General features: G+C 35.3%; 1 protein-coding gene across 1 annotated transcript in view; it reads left to right on the forward strand.

Annotated features, from left to right (window-relative positions):
• The window catches only part of RUNDC3B (RUN domain containing 3B), a 143,011-nt gene that overhangs the window by 109,990 nt on the left and 14,816 nt on the right, over positions 1–18,205 (forward strand). Inside the window, exon 9 of the mRNA XM_064289949.1 lies at positions 15,576–15,697. Coding sequence (XP_064146019.1) covers positions 15,576–15,697 — 122 coding nt within the window. The remainder of the gene's footprint in view (positions 1–15,575; positions 15,698–18,205) is intronic.

Here is an 18,205-nt window from a genome sequence, read left to right on the forward strand (position 1 = left end):
TTAACCTCTTCTCTTGTTATGGGTCTGTTCAGATTTTCTGTCTCAGCTTGTGTTGGTTTAGGTACATAGTGTGTTTCTAGAAGTTTGTTCATTTACTTCAGTTTCTCAAATTTTTTGGAGTAGTTTTTCATAGTATTCTGATATGATGCTTTTTATTTCAGTTGGGCCTGTTGTAATGTCCCCATCTCATTTTTTATGTGGGTTATTTGTTTTCTCTCTTGTCAGTTTGGCCAGTGCTTTGTCAATTTTGTTCATCTTTTCAAAGAACCAACTTTTGGTCTCGTCGATTCTTTCTGTTATTTTTATGTTCCCTATTTCATTTATTTCTGCTCTAATCTTTATTTTCTATCTTCTGGTGACTGTGCACTTCCTTTACTGTTCTCTGTTTTTTCAAGTTGTAGGGCTAACATTTTTATTTTGGCCTGTTCTTCTTTTTTGATGTGTGCATTTATTGGTATAAATTAACCTCTGGGCACTGCCTTCGCTATGTCCTAAAGACTGTGGTATGATGTGTTTTCATTCTCATTTGTTGTAGGAAATTTTTTTTTTTTTAATTCTCTCTTTGATTTCTTCTTTCATCCAGCTGTTTTTAAGCAAAGTGTTACTTCGTTTCCATGTATTTGGTTTTTCACCCTTGCTTTTCTTGTTATTGATTTCTGCTTTTATGGCATTGTGATCAGAGAGAATACTTCATATTATTTTGATGTTTTGGATTTTATTGAGGGTTGCTTTGTGGTCTGAAATGTGGTGGTGCAGGCCACTTTTTGTTTGTTTTGTTTTACTGTTTTTGGACGAGCAGAAATGCCTATATTCAAAGTACTTCTATCAGTTACACTTATTTTTCTTTTTGATGCTCAGATTGTTCCATCTTTTGTAATGGAAATTCCTTCTTTTTGTTCCTGTGTCCTTCTAACGTGACCCATTTGTCTTTGATAACCTTCTTGTTTTCTGTACAAGATACTCCAACCTCATATATTCCCTGCTTCAGACCTGGGATCAGCCATTCCTCCAGGGAGCCATGGATTATATTTCATTTTTAAAACAGGGAAAAATGAGTCGTTTGCTTTTTCTCTAAGTTTCACATTACTCATTAATGACTCTTTCTGCTTAAAGAATTTGTCAAGTTCTAAAATGCAGTCAAGGTTGAAAACCACCGCTGCTCTAAGAGACTTGGTTAGATTTGGGTTTAGTGTTTTGACAAGGATATTTCATAGATAAATAGGTAAACAATTAATAATTTTTAGATTCCTGGCTCCTCTTTGTGTTTCTTCTTCCAAATGTTTTATTTGAAGGGAAATAATTGGAACGCAAATCTTTAGCACATGATTATATCTAACGTTAACAGAAAGACAAAAATGCGTGAATAAAGAATTTTTTATATTAACGTGATGAAGAAATTAGGAAGTCATAAGACATACAAGCATTTTCCAATTCTGGAAGACTTTAAATGAATAAAGAAGAGTAAATGCTCATTTCTACTTTTGGTGTTAACTTGCTTTTGTAACTTCTCTGATACTATTTAACTCATTTGACAATGCTGTTGAGTAAGTACATGAACGAGGCCCTGTTCTAGATACTGTAGCTCAGGAATGAACGAAACAGCCCCTGCCCTTACAGAGTTTCACTGGGTGGAGGGTAGAGACCAACAGAAAACAAGTAGTATCTGAGTGAAGATCCTGTTCCTCTTCCAGAGTAGTGAAGAGAAGCTAGAGGAGAGTAACTATTATTAAGTTGTTCCTAAGGGAGTTAGGGAGTGAAGTATGTAATGACTTCTCGTTTGGTGACTTTCCCTTTTTTTGACCTTCGATGCTGTCTACCTAGCTATTCTGCCGATTAGTGTAAAACTGCATTATTATGGTCATGGTATAATAGATTTTCTTTATTTTCACAAAGATTATAGCTGAAGGTTTTCCCAGTGTGCCATGTTCACAGACTCACCGGAGTACATCTTAAGAATTACAGCACATCAGACAATAAGTGATAAGTGGAAGATAACAGAAGTTTGCTGCAGTGCTGATTCTAGGCGTTTTGCTAGACTCGCTCTCAAAACTCATCTCATAGACCATGGGCTTTAAATGTATTGCCTAATCAGACTTAAAATTGTTTCATGTCATGGACCTTTGGGGTTGCTTAGGAATAATTAGAATCAAAATGTTAAATTCTTAACTGCCAAGGGTTATATGCCTTATATATTTCTAGCACCTGAAAGTATAATTACATCATAAGCATCGGCACAGCCCCTGAGGTGAGAAAGAAGCAAATAAGGAAGAGGGAATAACTTCAAGTATGAAGCCAGAAGATACAGAATCAAACAAATGAACAAAGAATAGCTTTAGATTTGCTAAGCATTACTATCAAAGTATGGAGCCTTGGTGGTGCAGTGGTTAAGAGCTATAGCTGCTGACCAAAAGGTCCACAGTTTGAACCACCAGCTGCTCTGCAGGAGAAAGATGTGGCAGTCTGCTTCTGTAAAGATTTACAGCCTTGGAAACCCTATGGGGCAATTCTACTCCATCCTGTAGGGTCACTATGAGTTGGAATTGATTCAACGGCAGCAGGTTTGGTTTTTTGGTTCGGTACTATCAACGTATATAGATTCCTAGATTTTTAAAAAGAGCTTGGAAGTAGCAGTGGACTTGAACCTAATCTCTGAAAGAAGGAAAGAGACTATAGAAATCTTACTTCTTCCTCTTTCTTTTAAAATAATGATTATAATAGTTAAAACTCAAAAGAATGTAGGATCTCAGTTTTGAAGCTGGTATACTCAGTATTTACAGGGAAACTGTTTGATGACTTTGTAAATAAAAGTGAGAATCCTTGGGTACATCGACATTTAAGGACTAAGTCTAGTAGAAGCCCATGAAAGATGAAGGAGCAGGCAGAGACGGATGTAGTTTAGTTTATCATTTCATACAAGAAAAATGTTTGTTTTTGTCATTAGATTCACATTGAGGAGTATAAAAAAATGTACCATTTTCTGGGCCCCATCATCATGTTGTTGTTGTTAGTTGCCTTTGAGTCAACCCCATGTATTACAGAATGAACCATTGCCCAGTCCTGCGCCATTTTCATGAGCATTGGTATGTTTGAGTCCGTTGTTGCAGGATTATGTTAATCCATCTCATTGAGGGCTGCCTTCATTTTCATTAGCCCTCTATGTTACCACCATCATATAATCTCATTGAAATGATCTGAGGTAAAACTTCAGTACCAATCTTTTCTTAAATGCTTCACAGGTTGTTCTAATATACAGTCAGGGTAAAGAACACTAGACTAGAAGTTTGTTATTTTAACAAAGCAGTGATACTTATGGTTGTAAGAGTAATTTAATTGCTTCCCTAAACATTATAAGCTACCTAGTTTTTTTTTTTTTTAAGCAAGAAAGGTGCAGTGATATTTAATTTCCAATAGTTTTGACATAGAATATATTCTATATTTGCTGTCTTCCCTTGCTGATTAGATTATTTTCCAGGTTCCTTTTTTTAAAATTTTTATTGTGATTTAAGTGAAAGTTTACAAATCGAGTCAGTCTCTCATACAAAAATTTATATACACCTTGCTATATACTCCTAGTTGCTGTCCCCCTAAATAGGTAGACACTCCTTCCCTCCACTCTTTTGTGTCCATTCAGCCAGCTTCTGACCCCCTCCGCCTTCTCATCTCCCCTCCAGACAGGAGCTGCCCACAGAGTCTCATGTGTCTACCTGATCCAAGAAGCCCACTCTTCACCAGTATCATTTTCTATCCCATAGTCCAGTCCAATCCCTGTCTGAAGAGTTGGCTTTGAGAATGGTTCCTGTCTTGGGCTAACAGAAAGTCTGGGGACCATGACCTCCATGGTCCTTCTAGTCTCAGTCAGGCCATAGTCTGGTCTTTTTACAAGAATTTGGGGTCTGCATCCTACTGCTCTCCTGCTCCCTCAGGGGTTCTCTGTTGTGTTCCCTGTCAGGGCAGTCATTGGTTGTAGCTGGGCACCACCTAGTTCTTCTGGTTTCAGGCTGATGTAATCTCTGGTTTATGTGGCCCTTTTTGTCTCTTGGGCTCATAATTACGTTGTGTCTTTGGTGTTCTTCATTCTCCTTTGATCCAGGTGGGCTGAGACCAGTTGATGCATCTTACATGGCCGCTTGCTAGTGTTTAAGACGCCAGATGGCACTCTCCAAAGTGGGATGCAGAATGTTTTCTTAATAGATTTTATTATGCCAGTTGACTTAGATGTCCCTGAAACCATGATCCCCAAACCCCTGCCCCAGCTACACTGGCCTTCGAAGCGTTCAGTTTATTTGGCAAACTTCTTTACTTTTGGTTTAGCCCAGTTGTGCTGACCTCTCCTGTATTGTGTGTTGTCTTTCCCTTCATCAAGGTTCCTATTCTTTAAGATCCTGTGTTGTCCTTTGGATTCAGAATTGTGGGCCATCACTTATTTTGATAATGATAAAATTTGCTGTTGTAGAGTTCAATATTTGTTCATTCTAATGACATTTATTGAGTCACTCTTCTGTCCTAGATGCTGGGTTTGGAGCTAAGAATACAGAAATATATTTGTTCTAGCCCCTCCCCTCAAGGTATTTAGACAGGAAACAAACATTTAGAAATAATGAGGGTAACAAGATTTTACAAGTCCTATGGTAGAGGCTTGTATGAGATACAGTGGGGACAAAGATTTTATTGTAAAGGAGAATGTATTTGGAAGGATTTAATGAGGCTGTGATTCTTATGCTAATTCTGTGGTACAGACTTTTTGATAGAGTAGTATGGAAAGAGGTGGGTCTTCCAGGCAGAGGAAACTGTAAAAACACTCACACCAAAGAGCCCCTGCATGGTGGCTCCTTGTTACTCAAGCATAAAGGGCCAGAGAGTATGTATGTCTTGGGGGTTGGAAATGTAGAGAGTGACCAGATGAGAAAGGACTTTATATGGCACGCTAAGGAGGCCTGTAGGTTCCTGGGTGGTGTAAATGGTTTTATGCTGGACTAGCCTAAAGGTTGATGGTTTGAGCCCACCTGGTGGTACCATAGAAAGAAGGCCTAGCAATCTGCTTCTGTATAAGATTACAGCCATGCCAAGGAGAGTTTAAGATAAAGAGCTATCTTTCCTCTGAGAAATAAAATATCTCTATGAACTTTAACTGAAAACTTTTCAGTTTTGTTTCAAACTATTTCAAAATTTTGGGAGCTGGATTCCAGATTTCATTGGAGAGCTTTTCTGCCTATAAATTCACAGTATGTTGAATTTACATATATCCAACAAAGACATGTTCTGGTTAGGCATTTGAGAGTACATTTAAAGAACTCATGAAATAGTCAATTGATAAATTAATACTCTTCAGCACAAATGGAATGCCTGACAACGATATCAGTAACTAACAGAATGGATAGACAGCTAGGAGAATGTCTTAGAAAGATATCAACAACTAACAGACTAGATAGGCAGCCAGCAGAACCTATGGAAAGAGGTAGGCATAGCCACTTAAGAGGCCCGAGAAGCAGGAACTGCAGGAATGGTCTCTGCTGGTGCAGGTGGGTCAGGGCCCTGCTGCTAGAATGAGCACTAAACTGTTTTGTCTATTTATTACTCTAGTCAAGATTCAAAATGCAGGGGTGGGATTTTCGACATAACTTCATTCACTTGCCTGTTCCAGAGTGTACCAGCATGGTGAAAGAGGGGGCCCGTACACAAGGACACTCCAGGAACCTTTCATTTTCATAGTCATAGGGCAAGTGCCCAGATTTACTGTCTCCACATGCCTCAAAAAAAAAAGAAAGTAGATGATCTGTGGACTAAAACATACATATTCGATAAGCAAAAGAACACTTTAATCTGTTTCAGAGGACTGGCAGCTGCCCATAGAAAACAGTATCATTAGAATTTCTAAGCACAAAGGTCTAAAAACATTACCTTAATTTGTCATTAGCTAAAAATTCTCCGTGGACAAATGTATAAAATCTTACTTTTGTGAAACTTCAGTTTCTCTTTCTGCTTTCTGAGGTGTAAAACCTTTTCACTTTCCAACAAACATATACACTCTAAATTGGAGATTTGTTCAATTAGTTATTATTGAGTTCTACCAGTGCCGTTTCCTCACAGATGCACATTTGCCTTTCTCACATTTTGCTCTGAATAGTTCCTGTGAGAAGCAGGTTTTCTGTAGCACTGGAGTGTGCTGGCAGCACCTCACCAACTCTGTCGTACACCACAGGAGTGTCGTCTGTGAGCATTAGTGGCAGGCACATATTACTGCCCTGCTTATGAGTTAATGGCCCAGAACCTTGGTACATGAAAGTCATTGACTCCTGTTAGAGGATGTAGGTTGCTTAGAAGGTAATTTAGGACCCTTTATAGAGTAAAGAAAACCCTGGTGGCATAGTGGTTAAGTGCTACAGCTGCTAACCAAAGGGTCGGCAGTTTGAATCCGCCAGGCGCTCCTTGGAAACTCTATGGGACAGTTCTACTCTGTCCTATAGGGCCGCTATGAGTCGGAATTGACTCGACGGCAGTGAGTTTGGTTTTTTTGGTTTATAGAGTAAAACCTTTGCAAAGAGAATTATGCATTTAAATTTTCTTTACCAATTAAAGTGTTGGATTAGTCTTTTGACAATCATCAGTTGGTTGGTCAAGTTAAAATTTTGGCAAGCTAATTCTTTTGCAAGTTGTGATTAATGAGTAATGGTTCTACAAAAATGAAAGAATGCTGTGAATTGTTAAAATGGCTTAATTCTGTGGTTGAAATATTTGAGTGGATTATATTGTTCTATGCATTTGTCATTGATTGAATGGTTTTCATGAAGATTTATTACTAGCCACTTCTATAAAAAACAGATATAGGAGTCTCTTGGATTTTTTATTTTATAATTTTCTACATTCAATTTTTAATTCATTTTGATTATTTTTTGTTTACTGAGTTAAATTACTTTTATGGATTATTTCTGAATTTTGAAGTTAGAAAATCATACAGGTGGCTTTTTTACTTTCATATTTTAACTGACATCTGATAAGCTATACCTTTAAGATGTCACCATTGTTTTTTAGTTAAGATATAAAAAGCAACATGAGGCTTTTTTTTTTTTTTGGTTATTTCTAAACAATGATGTCCTTTAGGAATATATCTTTGGGAACCATAGGAAGTGATTTTTTGTAGCCGGCAGTAAAAGAATTAAAAGTACATACTGTAGAAGACAGAATAGTCATAACCCCAGTCAGCCTTGCTGTAGCTCTGTACACAGTCTATTAACCTACCTTTTAAAAAAGATGAATTTTGGGGGCCTAAATTGATACCGTTAGGTTCCTCTGCCATTGCAGAACAATAAAAACAAAAGGACTCACCATCTTAATATTCACAGGACTGTGCTAAAGAATAATGATTTAAGATCAAGACAAGAGTTAACTGCCCACCTCACCAACCAGTGGCCTTCCCCAGGAGCTCTGGATGTCAATGCTGTTGCCTTGGATACGTTGCTTTACCGAAAACACAATAAACAGTGGTATGAGTAAGTGTAATACTTTTTTTTCCAACTAATTAACAAATTTGGTACCGAAACCATATAGCTATTCACTTTGGTTTCTCATTTATTCTTTCTAAATTCATTATTAGTTTAGGATAAAGGTAGGAGTTAGGACTACTTTGGCTTTGTAAGGTTAGGTTAAGGCAGTGAATGTGTTAATGTTTTACAGCCAAGGCACCCTGGGGAAGTAAAATATCTTGAGAAATTGTTAACTTTTAATGTACCAGCTACCCAATTCTCACTATCATTTAGCCAAGCCTTTTTTTCAGTTAAGTCTTTGAGCTTTGGTGTTGTATTTACTTTAGGATTAATTTTCCTACAAGTTAGAAAACAAAATTCCATCTCACGAAAGGATAGAAAGATACTAACTTGTGCTTAGTGAGTCTGAAAGAGTTTTGCTCATTTTCTATGAATCTAGTTTTTAGAAGCTATACAAGATATAATCATTCCACCTATGGGCCATAGATCCTTTTTCTGTTTCCTTATCTGAATGTTCAGGACTACTTCATTTAGTCATAGTGTCCTAATGTTGAGAGAGCTGCAAAATCTTAAGCTGTGTTCCTTTAGGTAATCTTCATCTTAGAGCTCGTATAATGTGTTACCCTCTTTGGCTTTTAGTCACTTTAATATCTTAGTCAGTTTTTCAATATCTTTTCTGTTTTTCTTCTGTTAATTTTCTGATTATTTATTCCCACTTTCTCTTCTTGTCATCCTCTTCTGTTCTTTTTTCTCTTCCTTCCGTTTCCCTCCTTTCTCTCTCTTCTTTCTTTCCTCTCTTACTCTCTCTTCCCTTCTTTCCCTCTCTCATTTTGTTTCTTTCCCTACTCTTCTTTTAGAGTCCTTGTTTTTTAAATTTCACTGATAGAAGCTATACTTCTACCTGTGCTTCTTAGGGTGCCCTTCACTAGGTAATTAATAGCCAGACATTTCTACAAGGAATGTTTTAGCACAGACGTAACTGCCAGCTGCTTCGCTGTATGATTTTTTTCAATTGTCAAAGATAGAACTCAAAATAAATTTGTCATTATTCCAGGCCTTTGTTATTAAAAGATTTGCTAGGGACTTTAGTGCATTTGTCTTGTTTTATTGATGTTGGAGATAAGTAGGAAAAATGAGCAGGTATTTACAGAATAGATCAGTAGAGCCCTCTTTAACATCTGCAGCAAGCTTCTTAGTATGATTCAAGGTACTGACTTTAGTTAGGTCTTTTATGTATTGGGATCTAGTTCCTTTATATATCTTTACCAAAATTATGAATAACTACAATATATCTTACTATCTAGTATATAATTTTACCTTTCTGTACCATATTTATTTTAATAAATGAATATTATTTTACTGTATTTTTAATTTGTGATTGAAAATTTGAATTTATAGAAATAATTGGAGCATGTATCATTGCCTATATATAACATATGACGTACTCCTGCTTTTTTAACTGCAAAAATATCATAACAACATTAAATCTTGATAAACTAAGAGAGTACGCCTTTTTTTTTCCCTAATTTCCACATCACCACTTTAAGTAGTGGAAAAGTAAAATATTTTAACCAAAAGGCATGTACCCCTCCCTGCCCACAGAGCTACCTATTGAGGAGTTAGAGTGGAAGATTTATTTCTAGTTTATCTCTGCATGTAGTAATAGTGAATGATTTTCACAAAGTATTGTAACAGCCCTGGTGGTGCAGTAGTTAAGTGCTCAGCTGCTAACTGAAAGATCACTGGTTTGAACCCACCAACTGCTCCACAGAAGAAAGATGCGGCAGTCTGCTTCTATAAAGATTTACAGCCTTGGAAAGTCTATGGGGCAGCTCTACCCTATTCTGTAGGATCACTATGAGTTAGAATTAACTGCACTACAATGGGTTTGGTTTATTTGGTTTGGCATTATAGCAGCAGAAAAAGTAAACTGCAGTCTCAAAAAAGAAGGTAGTGAAACATTTTGTTCATGTTTTACGTGGATCCAGAATTTATACTTCGTAACTGATTTACTCCATTAGCTTAAGAAGGGACAGAGCTTTCTCCCCAGCAACATCCTTTATCTGTACTTAGATGTCGGTATTGTTGTTAGATGGCCATATTGCCAAAATGATATCTCTGAACAAAAAAGCATGCAGCTCCAGTGTAGTACAGAGAGCGCTGGACCTGGAGGTTAAAGTCAGGATTTGTAGTAATCTCTGCTACTTCCTTGCTGTGTAACACTGAGCAATACTTTTTCTCTTTGACCCTCTCTTTCCATATATGTATTGACTCAGAGGGACCCTACAGGACAGAGTAGAACTGCCTCACAGGGTTTCTAAGGAGTGCCTGGTGGATTTGAATTGCCGACCTTTTGGTTAGCAGCCAAACTGTCAACCACTGTGCCACCAGGGCTCCAAAGCCTGTCTAACAAAATGATAAGGATCAAATGAGGTAATTGCCTTGCACTTCATAGCTGCTTGATGAATCTTTATTTATACTCTATCTAGTCTTTTTTGTTCATGTAACCCTGTATCTTCCAGGTTTGGAGAGTATTCCATCCAAGGTTCCTAAGCTCTTCATTCTGAACCTTATGTAAAGTTAAAATGACCAGCAAATCCCCAACTGTTCTGAATAAAATAGCCCCAACTTTCTCATGGAGAAATGGAGACTTTGGATTTTCAGAACAGAGGAATATTCCATAAATCATGTTTGAAACAAATACTTTTTCATGGAGATCCAGTTTTTACTCTCCTCAAATTTATAATATGAGCCAAGGCTCCTGAACTGCTTGTTCATTAATTCCTTTTAATTTGACCAATATCTTAAATATGTTCAGCAGAACCTTACAAATTATGGGGAAAGTGGCCAACACCTCTTTAGTAAGGATCATTAGCTCTCTTGGTAGCCTGAAGAGAGAGAAACGAGCCCTAAACCTAGTCATAGTTTTAATGCTGGAAGATTTTTCCTGCTAAAAATATAGCATTTCTATAGCTGTTTTCTAGAATCTCTGTAACTTCTTTCACATACAATTTAGAGAAGAAAGAGAGTATGCAGTTTCATTTATTTAATGAATTTGTTGGTCCTGTTGATATTTCTTAAATTGAGCCATTTCCTATTTTGGCTAAGTTATCCTATTCATGGTAGGATACTTCTTAAAATGGAAGATTTTAAATTTACTTCCATTTACTCATTTGTTTATGAAGCTTTAAAAAATGATTTCTAGTTCATTTCTTGTTTACTTAGACCTGACAAGATTAGCTATGCTGGTTTTTATATCTTTTCTTTCATTTTAAACATGGGAATATCATGTTTAAAAACTGTTAAAGCATTGTAGGCTTATAGCAAAAATGCAACAATAATTATATAAAGCACTTTCCCTTAAATACATAATTAATTAAATAGTAATTGTTTTAAAATTAAATAGTAATTGTTTCCCTTAAATAGAGTAATTGCTCTTTTGTTTCCAATAAGTTCCATTTAAATGTCTTTTTATATATATATATATACAATCTGTTATATAATCTTGTTAGATTATTGCCTGATTGACATATTCCCAACGCAAAAGATTATGTGGTCATCATATTTATATTTTCTACTGAAGCTTTTTTAAGTCTTCTAAATTTGTCACTGTCTCCCAATTTGGCTATTATTCAGATTGCAAAATTATTGAGAATCATGAGCTATAATATATGCCTTTCATGATCTACTATTTAGGCTTTTACTTTTTCTTAATGACTTTCTGAGGAGTAAATACAATCACTTTGCTTGTATTGGGGGCTCTCTGTTCCATGTGTTATCTTTCTAGCGTTTCTCACCTATAGTAGTTACTAAAACACTGAGGCTGCAACAATCTTTTACAGTTTTATATTTACATGACTCACATGTATCCTTCCCCATCAGACTGTACTTATGTCCTTCCATTAATTTTACTAAATTAAGAGAATATAATATTCTGCTATGTTGTTGTTGCTAGCTGCCATTGAGTCAACTCTGACTCATGACGACCTTATATACAACAGAAAAAAACATTTGCCAGTCCTGTATCAGCCTCGAGTCCATCGTTGTGGTTATCATACCATTCCATCTCACCAGGGGTCTCCCACATATTTGTTGGCCTTCTACATTTTACCAAACATAATGTCTCCCTTTAGTGATTGATCACTCCTGATGATGTGTCCAAAGCAAGCATGTTAGACAATGTTCTGATATGGTCTATAAGGGTTTTATTGTCTAGTTTTTGGAAAGGAGCCCTGGTGGCTCAATGGTTAAGCACTCAGCTGCTAACTGAAAGGTTGGCAGTTTGAACCCACCCAGAGGCTCTGTGGGAGAAAGATGTGGCAGTCTGCTTCTGTAAAGGTTACAGCCTAGGGAACCTTACGGGCCAGTTTTCCTGTGTTGCGTGGAGTTGCTATGTGCTGGAATCAAATCTACTCAATGGCACGCAACAATAACAACAATAGTTTTCAGAAATAGATTGCCAAGCCTTTTTGCTGTGGCAAATGGTTATTTTTTTTCTTAATTTCTATGAAATCAAACCAAGAGTAAAAAGTATACCTGTTTCCCTGTGTACATTCAAGTGCCTCTCTGTGTATTTTCTTTATTTTCTGCGTATGAATGATCCTTCTATGCATCACACTTTGTTGCCAAACTACCACCCATCATCCACCCACTGCCATCAAATCAATTCTGACTCCTAGCAACCCCATAGGGTTACCAAGGCTGTAAGTCTTTACGGAAGCAGGCTGCCACATCTTTCTCCTGCTGCTGGTGGTTTTGAATTGCCGGCCTATTGGTTAGTAGCCAATCACTTTAACCACTGTACCACCAAGGCTCCTTAAACTACTACCAGATTATGTAAGTTATTATTGACCTCTACATATCTAGTGAGAAAATAAATGACATCGATTATCCATATCATTACTTCTGATCATTGTTTCAAAACATAAGATTGTAGAAAAATTTACTAATAAGCTAATTCAAGCCTATTGCTTAATTTTCTTTTAATTTACTTTTTTTTTGGTACCCAGTCCTGTATATAGAAGTTTGTATTTAAGTGATTTCAACATAATATTTAAGTAGTTAGATGTTGAATTTAGTGGACTTTATTACATCCCAGATGCTTACGGCATATGGCATAATTCCTGCATGTTTAATTTTAATTATGTTTAACAGTGTAATTGCAAAATTAAACCATAAGCTTTTATATAGTCATAGTGCATGACTCTTACTATCTTAGATTTTGATTAAGTAAGCTACTGATATACTTTAAATCCTATTCTGGGAAATAGTAATAGGTTGTTAATTGGATTGATGTGTCTGATGGGTTACATTTAGGATTCTAAAATAGGACTTAGTAGTGGACTTTAAAAGGCAGAACCCCCATAGACAAATAATTTACTGCATGACAAGATGCTTGTCAGATGGAGCTGCCAGTCACACTGGAAATCAGGTAAGAATGTGAAAGCCAAACCCATTCTTTGTCACTACTAAAAGCAGCTGAACTGCTTTCCTCTCAGATGGTGGGTCTGTAGTCATTTTCATGGAAAGAAGACACTGAATGGTACTGTTCTTAATATCTTATCAATTGGATGCTTAATTTTGGCTTGGAATTTTCCTTATTGCCCCAGAACATCATTATCTATCATATTCTGTTTCTATATTCACTGATACTTGGTTAAATAAAGCCTCTAAATTCAATGATTATTCACTAAATGTGAAAAATTAATAGGTAGAAGTTTCCAAAATCACTTTAGATTCTGAAGTGTGATTCTCAAAAAAGAACTTCACTGGTCAGCCAAAAAGCTAATTTTATGTTGCTCTTGTCACAGGCTGCTTTTACAGGCTTTCCTCCTTTGAGTACTAGTGGCAGTCCTTGAGATTATTGTTAATGTGTGCTGTCTAACTCTCCATCCTTACAATATTAAATGAATTCTATGTCTTTTTGCTTCTGCGTATTTTGCTGTTTGTAAATATTTCTATATATAATTTTTTAATTAAAAATATTAAAGGTTACAATGATAAAAAATTAGTGTCAGAAACTCATCTTAAGCCATAATACAATTTAAAAAGAAAGCCTCCTATCTCTTAGGCTCAGATAAATAATTTGAAAAAGAAATTTGTAACTTCTTTTATTAACTTCCTGTGCTCTTGCTTTCCCCCATAGCTAAAGAAATAAGATTTTAATAGGAATTCAGTAGAATTTTCAGTGATGCGATTAAATAGAGTATACTTGTGTGGTCTCTCAGCAAACAAGGCTGTTCTTTAAGAAGGATTTCTGATAAAATGAGAAGCCAGATCTTTTCTTTCTATACTAGAGAGGAAATAGTGTAGTAGTTAAGGGGACAGAACGGGAGCCAGTCTACTAGTTTCAAATCTAATTTCTTTGTGCCTTCGTTTCTTCCTCTAGCAAGTGGGAGTAGTAATAATGCCAACTTCCTAGGATAGTTGTGAGAATTAAATAAGTTAGGATATATAAAATATGTGGAACAGTGCCTAGTTTTTGGTAAGTTCTACATAAATATTATCATTTTTATTACATGCTGTGTAGCACATATAAGTATTATCTATTATAATTATCAAAAATTTCCTGCTATTTAAAAATTATAATTAAGAACGTTTGTACTATTGACATTTGAAAAATCATCATACTATAAACTGAGAATACTGCTTGTATCTTAGTCTAGTAAAGTTATTCTACCACCTCTTTCGTCACTTTATTTCTTAGAGGGAAAAACAAATAGATAACTGTTATCTCATTAATAAATCCTGTAAAATTTTATCTTAATTGATAAGGAATAAGTACAAAAGCAACTTCAAATAACCACTGTCTTGGTAAACCTATTGGGCTTTGCCTTTTTTTATTTTTAACAGTCAACCCAATTTTAGTAAAGGAATATTCCCCCCCTTCCTCCTTTTTTTGAATGGAGATACGATTAACATAAAATCGTGGCTCAGCATATATTCAAGCCATACCTAATATACATACTTTTGATAAATTTGTGACCAAGTCTACTCTTGTGTTTATGAATAGAGAGTAACTATGAAGTAGATCATTCAGATTATATGTGCTTCCCTGTAAAATAGATAACATTTCTAGGAAATCAGATGGAGCGTTGGCTACTGTGTAAAACTGATATTGATCCTCCAAAATATTCCTTTTCCTAAATAATTTATATTTGGAAATAATAGTTAACTCTGTTCTCTTACATTAAATATGAAAAACACAACAGTTGTGTATATCTCTTGGTCGTTTTTACCTGAAGAACTAAATATTAGGAAAAGTTAATAAATCTCATTAACTTACTCCTTTAATTTCCATTTATAACTGAATTTTTCTTCTGTTATAATTTACTCCTAATTAATTAGATTAATAGAAAATGGTCCTCACAATAATAGGAAATAGAACTAAATATTAGGAAAAGTTAATAAATCTCATTAACTTACTCCTTTAATTTCCATTTATAACTGAATTTTTCTTCTGTTATAATTTACACCCAATTAATTAGATTAATAGAAAATGGTCCTCACAATAATAGGAAATAGATGAGGAAAGGAGGTTAATTATCTTGATGGTGTATTAAAATAACTGAATAGACATTTTATTATCCAACATTTAAAAACCTTTTAAGTTATAAGAATCTGTAATAATAATTTGTTATTACTGTTATTAACAACTCTCTGTAGTAATATGAAGGTATTGAAGGATTCTGAAGTGCTTAGGAGACAATAGGTTAGTATTAAATTATGCCAGGATTGTTTCTGCTTTAAGAGTAACCTGTAGATTTTCTGATCCTTTGAAAATTGGTAATAACCAGAACTCTCCATTTCTTATCAGCTAGATAATCAAACTTGGGTATAAGGACTTAAATTTGTTTGACAAATCGTTTTTCTTTTCTTTTTTCAGTGGATTAAACAGATATACCTCTAAAGAGGGTGGGGGGAAGAATGTAATGGAGATCATATTGGATCCAGGATAAAGACAAAATTCAGGGGGAAAGCTGAGTAGAAATTAATCATGAATTCAATAAACTGAAGAAAATCATTAAAGAATATCTCTAGAAATCCTTTTTTTTTTAGAAGAAATTATAGTAGTATTTCATCCTTCTTTTACAGGAAAAGTTATCAAAGCCTTGACCAGTTATCAGCTGAAGTTAGCCTTTCTCAGACCTCGCTTGATCCAGGCCAGTCGCAAGAAGGAGATGGGAAACAAGACACATTAAATTTAATCACTGAAGGTAAGAAAAAATCTATTTGAAATTTACTTTTTTATTCACCGTCTCTATTTTGGTTGCAGAGTATTGCTGAAGAGTGATATTGCTGTAACGCATGCTAGGAATTAAGCTGCAATTACGATTAAAAGTGGTCTGCCCTTCTTTCTTTCTCATGTGTTTGTGGCTAACCTTCTTGAAAGAGCATCTATAATTACTACCTTCATTTCCTCACTTCCCATCCTCTTTTTTTACTTGATCCAACTTGGCTTTTGTATCGACCCCACTTTACTAAAATAACTTTTATCAAGGTCATGAACTACTTCCATATTGCTAAAGTCAGTTCTCTGTCTTCATCCTATTAATCCTCTCAGCAGCTTTTGGTAAAATTGACCACTTCCTCATTCTTTTGGTTCTGGTTTATTGAGTATTCTGAAAAACCTGTGGAATAAACACGAAAGAGTTTTATTTTTTTTCCTATTATTTCTTTCAGCTGTGTTCTATCAACCTCCCTTCCATTGGGTTGCATCTTCCTGACTTTTCAGGCTACTTCCAATTACATGGTTCCATTTCAGTTTCTAAGACCATTTTTCACACAACAATCGGTGATCTTTTACAAACATAAACCAAAAATATATCCCTGCTTAAAACTCTCCAAAGGTTTTCAATGGCAATCAGAAGAAAATCCAGACTGCTTATCATGGCCTTCAAGTCCTACATAACCTTGTCCCTGCCAGCTTCTGCCACATTTCATACCACTCTGTTCCTTGTGTTCTATGCCCCAGCAAACTGACCTCCTAGCTACCCTTCAGACTGTTCCCTGCCTCAACTATCTTTGCACTTGCTTTTCCCATGCTCTGAAATTTCTTTCTTAAGATCTTTGCATGGTAGACTTTTTATCAGGTCTCTGGTCAAATGCCATCTCTTTAAAGAAGGCCATCTCTTTACAGAAGGTTTCATTGACTTTAGATACCCCGTCCTACCCACACCTTTTGCCATACACTCTCTATAATGTTACAGTGTGTTATATTATGATTCTTGTCTTTAACTCACTCTGAAATGTAAGCTTTATGAGGGTAGGGATCTTATCTTTTCACCAGAGTGTTCACAGAGTTTGACACATAATACCAAACCCATTGCTGTCGAGTTGATTCCAATTCATAGTGACTCTAAAGACAGTTATTAAGTATTTACTGATAGAATAAGTAGATAATGAATGAGTGGCATAGGATGTGAGGAATCTGGTACAGACAATGGGAATATTGTTTTGAGCTGAATTTTCTGCTCCTTTAAGATGGTTGTTGAAATGTTCTAAAGGGCCTTAGTATATTATAATATTTTAGGATGTAGTATATATTAACTACAAATGAATATAACTTTTTGATGATATGGATAATATAGTTAGCATATTGGAGTATCTTAGTGACACTAATGTAAATGGAAGAGAATAAACTGGATTTGCTGTCATAATGTAGAATATGTATGTTTTTTAAGCTGATGCATACTACAGATTTATTTGTGATGTTTCTTCATTTAAAAAATACATTTATTTTAGGATTTTGAGCTAATTTCTAATTATAGGCAATTAATGTAAACAGGACAAGAGTAATAGTGAACATTGAGACTTTGAAGATAAATTTAATGACTTTAAAAATTCAAACTTAAACAACAGATAAGAACTTATATGTAGAATTTCTGTACCCAAATGCTTTATAAAATACCTTAAAAGCAAAAAGAAAAGTAAACATTGGCCAAAAATATACTAACTCAGCCCACCAAGAAAAAGGGCTAAATAATAAACCAAATAAACTACAGAAACAGCTGATATGAAAAGAAACATATGTTCTTATTATGAGTTGGTAAGATTCTTAGAATTCTCTCAACCTCAAATCTGGTTTAAAAAAAGTGAATTTAGGAATTCTGAATTCTGGGTATCTGAGGTAATGGCAGTGATGCAAATTCAAATCAACATATCCTCTAAAAAATATAATACAGAGAAACAAGAAGAACAAATAAAACCACAAAAAATCTGAGCCTTTGGTATAGCTAGAAGATGCCAAATTACTAAATTTCAAATTACCTGTGAGTAGAAAAATTAAAAAAAAAAAGAAAAAGAAACACCAAATCCAAGCAGGCTATCTCTCATGCACCTGCAACAAGTCATAATGGAGAGCAAGACAGTCTAGGAAAACCAGTCTGCAAAAGAAAAAATTGTGATATTAGTGATAGGCCTAAGAATGGTCAGAAATCACATCCAGAAAGTCAACCGTAAGTGTGAAAATACGAAAAAAGTTGTCCTGGTGGAAAGGGCTGGCATTTAGATATGGGATACAAAGAAGCAGTGCTTCAAAGGTAACGCCTAGGGGCAGAAGAGAGTTAAAAGGAAGGGAGAGAACTTTTTTAAAAACCATGTGGTAGGAAGAGAAAGAAAACAAGAAAAAGAAATTTAGGATTGTGTAAAACCAAAGAAAGAAAAATTAAAGGACATGCATCCTCTCCACCCAAAGTGTCCTAACCCTCTTCCACCTCAATAAA

The sequence above is a fragment of the Loxodonta africana genome, chromosome 8, assembly GCF_030014295.1.
Source record: "Loxodonta africana isolate mLoxAfr1 chromosome 8, mLoxAfr1.hap2, whole genome shotgun sequence".
NCBI lineage: Eukaryota > Metazoa > Chordata > Mammalia > Proboscidea > Elephantidae > Loxodonta > Loxodonta africana.